Source organism: Oreochromis niloticus, linkage group LG9, assembly GCF_001858045.2.
Source record: "Oreochromis niloticus isolate F11D_XX linkage group LG9, O_niloticus_UMD_NMBU, whole genome shotgun sequence".
Taxonomy (NCBI): Eukaryota; Metazoa; Chordata; class Actinopteri; order Cichliformes; family Cichlidae; genus Oreochromis; species Oreochromis niloticus.
Window position 1 is genome coordinate 30,917,407 of NC_031974.2, and position 13,971 is coordinate 30,931,377.

General features: G+C 41.5%; 1 protein-coding gene across 10 annotated transcripts in view; it reads left to right on the forward strand.

Annotated features, from left to right (window-relative positions):
* Positions 1-13,971, forward strand: part of LOC100705796 (protein 4.1) — a 36,308-nt gene that overhangs the window by 18,350 nt on the left and 3,987 nt on the right. For 2 of the 10 annotated variants that reach the window (XM_025910411.1, XM_025910412.1), the window contains 5 exons: positions 929-1,183; positions 7,538-7,633; positions 10,051-10,731; positions 11,661-11,759; positions 12,121-12,201. In XM_025910411.1, coding sequence (XP_025766196.1) covers positions 929-1,183; positions 7,538-7,633; positions 10,051-10,731; positions 11,661-11,759; positions 12,121-12,201 — 1,212 coding nt within the window. The remainder of the gene's footprint in view (positions 1-928; positions 1,184-7,537; positions 7,634-10,050; positions 10,732-11,660; positions 11,760-12,120; positions 12,202-13,971) is intronic. The other 8 variants (XM_025910418.1, XM_025910414.1, XM_025910420.1 and 5 more) reach the window with 8 other exon arrangements.

The following is a 13,971-nucleotide window of genomic DNA, read 5'->3' on the forward strand; positions in this document are numbered from 1 at the left end:
CTTTCAACCTCCAGTAGCAGGAGGTGAAAATAGATCGACAGGTCACATGTCTGTGTGCTTGTTGTTACGTCCTGTTGCCAGTTATAAACGGAAAATATTGATCTGTATCTTAAAGCTGATTGATTTATGACGCTTGTGATCAGTAGAAACTTCCTAAAAGTTTAGTTGATCTTCAGCTCAACAACAGTAGAATTTAAGCTGAAACTCATGGAACTTGGATAAAACCTCAATGTAATATCAAATAAACTTTGGATAAGCCTTGGTGAGAAAGATGGCCTTCAGTATCTTGCCCACCAACGCTTGCAATGCTGCTACTTTGAGTCATTAAACTGGGCCTTCCCACTGTATTTGTGTATTGTGTTACAGCCCAACCAGTTTTACTATAGTTTTAGAGAGTGAAATTCTATTGTTTTATTAGTCTGTAATTTAGCACTAGTTAGCCAATAGCACTCATACCATTTACAGTATGTATGAAGCTTGTATTGTTTGTATTATTTATTTATAACACAGCATTTAACCACTACATCCTCTCAAAAAAATATGGTAACGTCTGGCAACAATCAAACAAAGGGAAAACAAAGAAATATGGCAGCAACCAAATCATGTGTTATGCTTTAAAGTCCAAAATGACTGGATTATTGATGTCATAATGGCTATATCTTTCTTTTACACCGTCTATGCTCAGGAAACTGGTCTCGTATGTCACGTAATTTCTTGCTAAGTCTGTGCTTATTTAATATTGCTTACCTGTGCGCTCCAGGAGGGCGGGTTCATGACAAACCAAACTCCTCCTCAGCCATTCAAAAAGAAGAGCTACACAGTGGGGCAGACTTACTGCACAGTCTCTGGCAGGGTTTTTACCATGACGATCTTGGATGACAGCTCTGATGCTACCATGACAACAGCAAGTGTCAAACCCTGCCAACAGGTTCAACACATTTCACAGCTCACTGCTGACAATGACATCACAGAGGGACCACTGATCGCCATCCCTGAGGTAAAGACTCCGACTTCACCTTCAGATCTGCCACCTGTTGACAACAGACAAATGATTAGCGTGGCTGAAGGTCTCGACTTCTGTGGGGCCAGAGTCTCTGTGAAGTCCTTCCCTGCCGCCCCTACATCCTCTCTGGACAAGCTAAGCCCCATCTCTGGCAGGAAATCACCTTTCATGGCAGCAGTGGTATACTGATTGGTTGGTTGGTGGTCAGCATGAAAACAAGCATGAAAACAACAACCTGGCAGCAAAATGTTAACCTCTGCAGCACTGACACAGGAAGCGTGGCTTAACACTGGCTCGTCTGAGTTAGTTCAAACTGAATGTCTTGAGCTCCAAAAGACTGTAGATATCTGAGGGACCAGACTATCAGGAGACCAGGATCTCCACCTGATCAACTAGGCCTCCTGGTGGTCTGAAAAGGAGGTGCTGCAGAAAAGTTGATTTTTCCATCAAAAAAAAGTGATTACAGGATTTTAATCACAATTTATGCTAGATTGGATAATAATGGATGTTCTGCTCTGTTGTGATTGGTTGTTTTGCATCTTTTGTGGCATTAGTTAATTTCCACGTAATGTGTGTCTGAGACTGTCTTGCTGCTGACAGGTAGTTTTAAAAAACCAAAACATTTTTCTTATTTAAAGATTACATGATTCCAGCAGGTTCCTCCACCCATCTAAAAGAAATGTGCGACGGTATCTACAAATCTTCTAAATTATCAGACTTAAATGGAAAAGTGTGACATGTTGACATTAATGTTTTTATAGTACTTTCATCCTATTTCATTGTCTGCCATAGATGGTCAGTGAGTATGTAGCAATCAATCACAACAGAGCTTATCCAATCTAGTGGTGCTGGACCTTCTAGCTTTCCGTTTTTGATTGGGTTTCCTTCTTCTCTAGTAAGCGGCACCTGTGAGCTGCAGTGTTCAGTTTAAACTCTGCCCAGCTTCTTGCTTCACCTCCTTCTGGAAACCATTTTGTGTCTTCTCCTTTGATCAAAATGGAACACAGGAAGCTGATCTTTCTAGTTGTTTTCTTCTGTTTGTTGTTGTTTATTTATGCTTAGTGAGCTTCGGGGTGTGGCTTAACTCCATTTTACTGCTATTTTTAACTTCTGTTTTGGTTGGTTACTTTGACTTTGTAATGCTTTTTTACTTTTTTGGAAGCTGCTGTCTTTTTATTAACATTCCTGTCCATGCAAGGTGTAAGCAAAGAGACAACAGGTTGCCTCAAAGAGTCACAAATCCACCACAATGAGAGATTTCATAATAAGTTGTCCAAGTACTTCATGAGGCCTGTACCACAAAGCAGGATTAGAAGTTTAGCAAGGTAAATTCAAGTTTAACCTTGTCACTAAAGTGGTTCAGTTCCACTGATGTTGCCATGGCACACTTTAGATAAGAGAACCACTAATTCAATTTCAATTCAATTTTATTTATATAGCGCCAAATCACAACAGAAGTCGCCTCAAGACGCTTTATATTGTACAGTAGATCGCACAATAATACATCCATCCATTCGCTTCCGCTTATCCTTTTCAGGGTCGCGGGGGGCGCTGGAGCCTATCCCAGCTGTCATAGGGCGAGAGGCGGGGTACGCCCTGGACAGGTCGCCAGTCTGTCGCAGGGCTAACACACAGGGACGGACAACCATTCGCACTCACATTCACTCGCACATTTACACCTAGTGGCAATTTGGATTATCCAATTAACCTATCCCCACAAACTGCATGTCTTTGGACGGTGGGAGGAAGCCGGAGTACCCGGAGAGAACCCACGCAAACACGGGGAGAACATGCAAACTCCACACAGAAAGAACCCGGCCTGATGGTAGAATTGAACGCAGGACCTTCTTGCTGTGCGGCAACAGTGCTAACCACCGTGCCACCGTGCTGCACCGTGCAGTAGATCACACAATAATACATACAGAGAAAAACCCAACAATCATATGACCCCCTATGAGCAAGGAAGAAACCTCCGGCAGAACCAGGCTCAGGGAGGGGCGGGGCCATCTGCTGCGACCGGTTGGGGTGAGAGAAGGAAAACAGGATGAAAGACATGCTGTGGAAGAGAGACAGAGATTAATAACAGATATGATTTGATGCAGAGAGGTCTATTAACACATAGTGAGTGAGAAAGGTGACTGGAAAGGAAAAACTCAATGCATCATGGGAATCCCCGGCAGCCTACGTCTATTGCAGCATAACTAAGGGAGGATTCAGGGTCACCTGGTCCAGCCCTAACTATATGCTTTAGCAAAAAGGAAAGTTTTAAGCCTAATCTTGAAAGTAGAGATAGTGTCTGTCTCCTGAATCCAAACTGGAAGCTGGTTCCACAGAAGAGGGGCCTGAAAACTGAAGGCTCTGCCTCCCATTCTACTTTTAAATACTCTAGGAACAGCAAGTAGGCCTGCAGAGCGAGAGCGAAGTGCTCTAATAGGGTGATATGGTACCACAAGGTCATTAAGATAAGATGGGGCCTGATTATTTAAGCCCTTGTATGTGAGGAGCAGGATTTTGAATTCAATTCTGGATTTAACAGGAAGCCAATGAAGGGAAGCCAAAAAAGGAGAAATATGCTAATGATCAATTAATTCTGTTGGAACAAGAAAAAGTGTCCAACTCTGAGCCAAAGACACTTTTCTCTTAGAGCAAATTGGACTTATTCTTAAAGCAAACTTGGGGATTCTGAAGTTATAGGTAATCCTTTATTTAAAATTCCAAACTAATTGTTAATCCTGTAACTTTAAACTCAGATGTTGTTGTTTAAGAAACCTCATGAGGAGTGCTTAGAACTGAGGGGAGATTATGAATACTGGAAGAGAAACAACTAGTTAGGTGGGGATTGTCTTGTTTTTGTTTCATTCTTTATTAATGTAAATAATGATTGGACTGGTTGTTATACAGCTCTTTTCTACTCTACCTGAGCACTCAAAGCACTTTGTACAACATCCCTCATTCACCCATTAACAACAGCATTTGTTTTCTATGTATAAGTTCTAACATTTACATTTACATTTACAAATTGGCACTTTAATGGATGAATAAGAGCAACTTAGTGTTATTAACTTACCCAAGAATATTTGCCACCAGCCTTTCAATTAATAGATGGCTTGCTCTACATCTGAGCTACACCACCCCAGTGTCTAGTTGACATTACAGTTTACTATATTGTGAATTGAAAGACAGTCCACTTCATGTATATTGTTGTCAACCTCAATTTTCAAGAGGATGTAAAGTTTTAGTCTTTCCCAAATGAGGATCATTAAGAAATATAGATCCTCAGGACAAACTCTGTTTCATGTTCTTTTAAAGGTAATTTAATATTTTCTATAAGCCTTAATATAGCAACCACAAGTAAGCCAGTCTGTTTTCTAGTCCCTGTCAGTTTTCTTGCTGAAGTTTTTTGGATCAACTGAAGACTTTTTAAGGATGTTTTAAGAAATCCTGTTAATAATCAATTACAGTAGTCTAGCCTAAAAGACTCCCTAACATCACTCTGACACAGGATGTTTCTAATTTCAGAGATATTGGCTAAATGGAAAAAAGCAGTCCTATACAGTTGTTTAATGTTTACACTGAAAGACATATCATAGTCAAAAGAACACCAAGGTTCCTCACAGTGTTACTGGAGGCCAAGGTAATGCTATCCAGAATCAGTATCTGGTTAGATGGCATTTTTATAAGATTTTCAGGGCCGAGTACAATATCCTCAGTCTGAATTTAAAAGCTGAAAATTTGAGACCATCCAGGTCTTTATGTCTTTAAGACATAAAGAGTTATGCAGTTTAACTAATTGGTGTGTGTTATCTGGCATCATGGATAGATAAAGTTGGCATAGCAGTGAAAATGTATGCTATGCCTTCTGATGATACTGCCTAAGGGTATAATGTAAACATGTATAATGTAAACAGAATTGGTCCTAGTACTGAACCCTGTGAACTCCATAATTAACCTTAGTGTTTGAGGAGGACAAATTGGAGTCTTTTCAATAGATATGACACAAACCACCTTTAATACCTACAGCGTGCTCTAATCGCCATAATAATATATTATGGTCAGCAGTATCAAACGCTGCACTGAGGTCTAGCAGGACAAGCACAGAGATAAGTCCACTGTCAGAGGCCATAAGAAGATCATTTGTAACCTTCAATAAAGCTGTTTCTGTGCTGTGATGAGCTCTGAAACCTGACTGAAACGCTTCAAATAAGCCATTCCTCTGCAGATGATCAGTCAGCTGTTTTACATGAGTTAAGGCTAAAGGAATGCTTGGCTCAGCAGAGTTCTGACATTGTGTCAGCCTGGCTTCTAAAGGGGATTTCCACAAGATTTAGGAATGTGTTTATTCCAAAAGTGCATTTGTGAGGTCAGACATTGATGCTGGATGAGAAAGACTGTCTTGCATTCTCCACTCTAATTCATGTTGTTCTATCGTGTTGAGGTCAGGACTTTGTGCAGGCCATTCAAGTCCCTCCACACCAAAATCACTCATCCATGTCTCTGTGAACCTTGCATTGTTTACTGGTACACAATCATGTTGGAACAAGCCATCCAAAAACTGTTCCCACAAAGGTGGGAACATGAAATTGTCCAAAAATGTCTGAAGAGTTACTTAAGAAGAGGGGTTGAGCCCAACACCTCAAAAACAACCCCACACCATACCTGCATTCTTCTGGCAAACGCCAAACTCAGACGAATCAATTGGAATTGTCACATGGAGAAGTGTGATTTGTAACTCCCGAGACCATGCACTTTACACCACTCCATCTGGTACTCTATAGATTCCATTAAGCTCTCTATGCACTGTTCTTGAGCTAATCTGAAGGCCACATAAAGTTTGGAAGTCTGTACTAGTCTCTGCAGAAAGTTGGCGACCTCTGTGCATTATGAGAATCTCTGATTTTGCTTTAAAACAGAGTTGCTGTCATTGCCAGTTGCTTCCACTTTGTTATACACTGAAAAAAGAGCATGTTGGATTTACTTAATTCAATAGTGGACATTGGTTGCACACAATTGTTTTGCTTTGGCAGAAACTTAAACAACTGAGTTAAATCAACATAACTCATTCATATTCAATAACATTTTGCATTTTGTGTTGATAAAACGTGATTGAAACATGTTTAGATGAAGTAAGTTGAGCACTTGGAATATATTAATCTTTCACAATTTTGTCATTTTATTCCAATGCTATTCAATAACTTTTACCGCAATATTACTTGGTCACTTAAATACTACATGTTGTCTTCATATTACATATTGTTCAACAAAGTCTAGTTAACATAAAAATTGAATAGATTTACATTCTCCTATCTTTATCTGGTTTGCAGGGGTATAACCCCAAAGTGATAGGTTAAGAGGCAGGGTACACCCTGGACAGCTCACCAGTCTATGACATAGAGACAAACAACCATTTGCACTCACTCATTGATAGTTTAGAATGACCAATTAACCTAAGTCTAATAACTGCATGACTTTTAACTGTGGGAGGAAACCAGAATACCCAGAGAGAACCCACTGCAAACGAGCTAGATTGTGGATTCTGAACCCAGGACCTTCGTGCTGTAAGGCAACCGCATTAACCACCACGCCACCAATCTAGGCTGAACAACAGTAAAAAAGCTGTGATTACAACGCTTGATGCAGATAGCAGACACACATGTGTGTAGTTGTCTGCCTCTTATAACTCCAGTGATTTTCCTGCAGTTTGAAATCTTATGTGATCTTGTGAATTTCATGAGTCCAGCAACTAACCATTCTTACTAGATTGTATCATGTCATCACAACAGGAACAAATTAAGTTGTTGAATTTCTTACAGATCCTACATGATTTAATTGCGTTCACCATAGAAACATGAAATTGTTTTGTTCAAATTACAAGTTAGACTTTTGTAAATGAAACAACCACCCAATTTACTTTTTTCGGTATACCGAAGTCAAGTCGGCTGCTCGACTTGACTGAGATGGACGCCTTCCTCAAACCACGATCCAAAGCGTGCGAGACAAAATCACGTGCAGTGTCGCGAGATTTAACATTGCTATATTATTGACGTACTTCACTCGAACATGTTATGAACAATTTAATATACTCTCTCTCCATATCATGTAGTTTCTACACTATATAGTTACACTTAACTTTAAAGCATGAGGCAATTGTGTTAAATACACAGAAGATGCTTACATAAATCCAAGAGATGGTCAGTCCCTTTTTTCAGTGTAATACCACTAACAGTGGCATTATAACTAACAAAGACATACTTGTACATTCTTACCCATAGCTCCTCCATCAAGGTCCTCTCATCCAGATGCATTTTGGAGACCGAGGCAGGTTGAGACACAGGCAGGAAGACAAGAAGGCTTTAGATAGGAAAATATCACCATAATTCAAGGCTGTTTTAAACAAGCCCACCATGGCTCCACAGTGTCCCCTGCATGGCTGGAGTTTCAAGTGACCTTTTATTTTGAGACTTTTAATTACAAGTTTCTTCTTTGTTTGCCTATTTTCACTGTAACTGTTGTTTTTTGTGTGTTTGATATGTGCAGCCTAAACCTACATTTGATGATATGTCTCCTGAGCTGACGGCTCTGCTGAAATCAGCCAGAGAGCAACAAACCTTCAGAGAACATGACCTGCTGAAGGTGCCCTTTTCACTAGCTGTCTTCCTTTTTGTCCAGTTTTATTTTTGTATTTTTGTCTGTCTCTCTTTAACTCCTCTTTCAGGTATTTTCTTGCCTGCCTTCTGTAAGCTAAAAATTCTCTTTTCTCTGTGGTTTTAATCTCAGTGTTCTTATGTATGAGAACCAGCACTGCATCTTGTCAAACCTACAATCAGTTCTCCTCACTGCAGCTTCTTGCAGCCAGTAAAAGAAATCCAGCATCCCATCTCAATGCTTTACAGTTTCAAAAGCTAGTCTCAGTCTCCAAGGCTGTGCATTCTGAGCAGCAAATCATCTCAGCTTCTCAAGAACCCTCCATTGCCACAATTATTGGTCCGAGTTCTAACACTAAGAACATAAGCAGAGCATGGGTTCTCCTTGCCCCTTCACCAACAATACTGATCTGATTCATGTCCTCCAGGCTGTTATGACATCCCTGCAAGACATCCACACTCCCCTGCATCCTCTAGCAAGATCATAAAGAACAACCCTGATACCGATCTGCTCCATGACCCTGTAGCAGCTGCTTCACCCTCCTCATACTCACCTCAGTGGTTTCTGGTTATTCTAAGCTGTCTTTTCATTTTCAAGGCTACATATTCACAAAAATATGTGAATATGTAGCCTTGTAAAATATAAGTAAAATAAATTAATTTAAAATCCTCAGATCCTGAAGTGCACAGTTTAACTAGAATAAGCTTAACACATAACTAGCACTGATTAAGAGTCTAATTATAAAGAATTCAAGAATAAATCCTTCCTCTCAGTGTTCACATTCCAGCAAATGAATTGAAAGATCACCTCTGTTTGTAGCTCTTTTGATATGTGGACTATGACAAAAGTTTGTTGTTATTAGACCACTGCATGACTTATTTTTATGTAAGAATTTTAATTGTGCTGTTAAAGAGCATAAACTGGTCTCACAGCTCTGGAAAAGAAGTAGGTAAATTGAGGTGACCATTTTTGTGATTTGGGGCTATGTAAATAAAACTGAATTTAATTTCATTTTAAAAAATAACGGCGACTGCCAGTGTTACCCCTCAGCCTCCTCCGTTATTCCAGTCACAAGATTTTTAGAAAACTTGACCCCTGAACTTTACCTTGAGGTCAAGGTCACCAGGATTTGAACTGGTCTAAGATTTCTAGTGCATGTACCTGAATGAATGTGACCTCTGACCTTCACCATGAGGTCGAAGTCACTAAAATTCGAATTCATCTGAGATTTTTAGAAGATGCACCCATGTTGTAAATTTCAAAATCCTACATCGCCTCATTCTCTAATCTCACTTTCACAAACTTGGGTTTCCACACTGCAAACAACAACCTTGTTTACTAGGTCATCTTTTCCAGCTTGCCCGTATTTAGATTTTTACTGCATCACACTTTAGTGTACAGTCCTCAAAAAATTAGCTGGCAGTGGCGCGTGGTTGTTCAAAACTAATATCAGAGGCACATAATTTAAATGTAAGCAAGTAAAGTCATGTGTGTCACTTACTCAGTCGAGGCTCCTCAGTACACAATCTGCTGGTCACAGTTTCATTAATTCAATTCAATTCAATTCAATTTTATTTATATAGCGCCAAATCACAACAAAAGTCGCCTCAAGGCGCTTTATATTGTACAGTAGATAGCACAATAATAAATACAGAGAAAAACCCAACAATCATATGACCCCCTATGAGCAAGCACTTTGGCGACAGTGGGAAGGAAAAACTCCCTTTTAACAGGAAGAAACCTCCGGCAGAACCAGGCTCAGGGAGGGGCGGCCATCTGCTGCGACCGGTTGGGGTGAAAGAAGGAAAACAGGATGAAAGACATGCTGTGGAAGAGAGACAGAGATTAATAACAGATATGATTCGATGCAGAGAGGTCCATTAGAAAAAGGTTTATGCACAGATCTAAAGTTCTGGTCCTTGCTGTTCTATAACTGGTGAAATTCTACCCACATATAGTGCTATGAACAAGTTTTGAGGGGTACTGGGGTAACTGGCAGGTAGTTGGTCACCAAACATTCATCGTAGGCTTTCTGTTCTATTTCCTGGCCTTCAACAGCTTTCCACCCTTTCTACACCATACTCCTTTCAGTTAGTTATGTCAATACTCTTTTCATATATTATGCCATAGCTAACCTGTTATGTCCATGTCATGCCATCTCCAGCACCACCAGCATTTGGACTCTGGTGGGGCCATTTTCATTTCCTACTCTATGAATAATCACCAAATATTGCTTAACGTCTGTATTTCGAGAAGTTCAGTTCAGTTCACAAAAAACTGCCATTTACATCAGTCCTTCAAATTGGTTTGCAGCAGAATGACACACATGTGCAGCACTATCATCAAGGAGACATCACTTGTTAAAATAATCACCTAATGTTCTGTGATTTCACTTCATTTTTCAGACTTCAGAGAAGGTGGAGACAATAATGCTGGTGACAGAGCCACATGACCAGGACGAGGCAATGGTGGACCAGCAAAAGGTAGCAAAAGAAAGTCATGTGGGCATGCCCTTTAGGAACCTACCAGCCCCTCCAGCAGGTGTTGGTGTAACAAGTGTTGATGATAGCACACAGCAATGGGCCTGTGACAGTTTTAATGATGGTCGGGCTAATAGTCCAACAAGTAAACATAATGTAGGTGATGATGATGATGATGATGATGATGATGATGATATTAGCTACGAGCCCAGCAGCCAGGCTAGCGATGACAATGCTAGTGAGATTAGTGAGGATGCCGTCAGTGTGCTGGTACAGGCAGCAGTGGAGGAGGCCATCGAAGCTGCAGTCAGAGAGACTCAGACCCCCAACGCTAATGACACTAATCAGGATAACATTAACAACAAGATAGCAGTTAGCTTTTGTGAACAGGAGCAAGCTAGCTCTGTCCTGGACTCTCAAACACCTGGGACTCTGCATTACACTGACAACGAAGACTCAGATGACTCACAGGAAGATGAAGGAGGGTGGCAGTTTGAAGAAAACTCCCCTCCACCCTCTTTACTCCATCCTACATCCAGGCACTTGGCCCATCAGATGCAACCATCTGCCCACAGGGATGACGATGAGTTCAAACCACTACAGGAGGTAACACCTGAGACACTTGCCTAAATGGCATCTGCGACTCCCATACTAGATACCCTTACCCCATTTCAACACCCAAAACTGCACCTACCCCACCTGACCCAGTGACTTTTGGCCTATTTGTTCCTTTAAATCTAATCTACCCTCTGTTCACATGAATACATCGAAATATTATGTCAGTCAGACGAGAGTTTGATATATTTTCAAACTCTACTCCGGCTTTCCTGTTTTTCCTAATTTTGCTTGTTTAAAACATAGACTGTATATCAAAGATGGGCATCGCTTCTGAGTCTTGAAAGTGAAGTCAATTTGGAGACCAAAGCAACATCTCATTTGGCTGCAAAAAGGTTTACCAGTGGTTTTAATGGTTTGTGGGAAAACTCCTGACTCTCTTGCTTTATAATCTTAGTAATAATTTTCCTGGCGACTTTATGGGCTCAGTGGCTAGTTTGTGAAGACAAAATTCATTCATTTATAAAGTAGAGCATGATCGTTGGCTAAGAATTCACATATTTCACAGTTAGACACCCTTTTAGCTCAGCATTTCCTGTTTCAGAATATTAAGATGATAGAGGCAAGAACACTCAGTTTTAGGCCTCAGAATGTATCTTCATTAACCAGTGCTGCTGCTGGCTGTAAAGGGTTCAATTTTGCCTCTTTCTAGTTTAAGAGGACAGTTTTTACTATTTAATTAGGTGAAAAGAATTCAGAGAATTACTCTGAAATGATGTAAAAGTTTACTGCGTAGTTTGATCAATCAAAAGATTTGCAGTAAATAGTAGTAGTACCAAATATAGATAAATACATAAATATTTTCCCCCAGACTGACATCTTGTGTTTTATCCTCAACATCTTTTGTTTCATCAGTACAAAAATGTCCTGGTTTTTGGTTATTACTCTTCCTCATGGACTGATGTTCATATTTGTTTCAGAGCCAAGTAGAATCTGATACTCCTGCTGGTCTCTTGCTGAGCTCACAGACTTTCATTACCGAGACCTCCAACACCACTACCACCACTCACATCACCAAGGTAACCACAGCACCTTGTGTTCTGAGAGGCCCTGGTTCAAGGTACCACCATAATACGGCAAGATTTACACTACTGCCATGGCAATACCACCACACACCCATCAACAAAATGACATGATAACTATGGGAGCACTACTGCTACTACATGAGCGCCACACGTGTCACCATAGCCTAAGAAATACCACTGCAGACCATGGTAATATTGTCACTGCTGAAAAGGTTTGTTGAAACTACAGACAATTAAGGGATTTACAAACAGCATTACAAACCAGAGAAAAGGTAGGACATGGAAGACATATAGTAGAATTGAAAGATAAAGACGCTTGACTGAATTCGGATGTTTCTCTCTGTTTTTACTTCAGATGGCAAAAGGGGGGATTTCAGAAACCAGAATAGAGAAGAGGATTGTGATTTCGGGAGACCCAGAAGTTGATCACAACCAGGTAACTTGAATGTTGTTGTTTCTGTAATGGTGTGTTCAAAGCAAGGGGACAGAAGGGTTGTTAAAAAATGCCAGATAAATCCTGGGCAGACCTGTGCATATAGCCAGACCTTGTTCTAGAACTAGTTCTTAGAGCCATCCCAGGCTCTGACCTTTGTGTATCTCTTGAAGGCCCTTGAGATTGCGCTCATTGAGGTGTGGCAGCAGCATCCCGAGCCCTTCATCACCTGGTTCATTGTCCGTAAAGAGACCAAGGTCTCTCCTGATGATGAAAACCTTGATGAACTTACTGTACTGAAAAGCGAGAAAACAGAAAGGAATATACTCAGCTGATCACTCAGGTGATCGTGTTGTTGTCAGGACGCACCATCCTCTAAAATGAAATAATTGACCAACAGTACTAACGTGAATACTAATGTTATTTATTGTTCTTTTATCTGTGATATAATTATAATCTATGAAATGTACAATGGACAGTGGAATCACATGCATGCATATATATATATATATATATATATATATATATATATATATATATGTGTGTGTGTATAAAAAAAAACCCCAAAAAAACACCCAGCACGCCGTTTATCCTTCAAGCTCGGGTCCTCTACCAGAGGCCTGGGAGCTTGAGGGTCCTGCACATTATCTTAGCTGTTCCCAGGACTGCGCTCTTCTGGACAGAGATCTCCGATGTTGTTCCCGGGATCTGCTGGGGCCACTCGCCTAGCTTGGGACTCACCGCACCTAGTGCTCCGATTACCACGGGGACCACCGTTACCTTCACCCTCCACCTCCTCTCGAGCTCTTCTCTGAGCCCTTGGTATTTCTCCAGCTTCTCGTGTTCCTTCTTTCTGATGTTGCTGTCATTCGGAACCGCTACATCGATCACTACGGCTGTCTTCTTCTGTTTGTCTACCACCACTATGTCCGGTTGGTTAGCCATATGAGAGCATGAGGGTGGGAATGGATGTTTGTATCTGTGTGTGCCTGTTTGTCTGTGTCTATATGTCCGGTTGGGTATCAGACGCCACCTCTCTAGGGACATCTTAGGCCCTCCAAGGTATGGAGGCCTATCTCCCCCCACCACTTCCCCTGCCAGTGGCAGACACCCTCAGACATCGGTGCATTGGTGGTTCTTTGTGTACACACCGGCTCATTCCTGGTGGCTGCTTGTCGGGCCTGGAGCCTGGGGCTCGCTCGGGCCACATTGGGATGGGGTGCCCTCGGCCTCTCGGCCTGGGGCTCGGTCACTCTGGCACAGCTGGCTGCCAGCGGAGCTCACAGGCACGTCACTGCAACCCCCCTGGCTTCTGCTCCGTGGCTACTAAGTGACCCCTCATCTGGGGCTCTCCTCAGCTCTTTCTGGGATAGTGGCGCGGCTGCCCCTCTGTTGGTCTTCCTTGGTCTCTTGTGTTCTGAGGGCCCCTGGATGTCTGGAGTCTTGATCTCCTCCATACCTGCTTCATGCCCTGGAGGACGGGGCTGTGGCCCCCCCACACCCTCTAGCAGATCATGACATGAAGGAACCTTTTAAATACAAGTGCGTTCATGCTCACAGGTGTACACACGGGTGCTCACACACACAAACTACACCCTCTTTGGCTCCTACCTCAAAGCACACTGTGCACTGTCGATCTTACGTGCTGCACAATAATGTTTAATATTTAGTATTTACTGTTATATTCCCATAGATCATCATGGTGATGATGTTGTTTATTATATTGCTCTTTTTTTTCTGCTTGTTTTTTCTTTCTCAACAGGTGATCCAGGT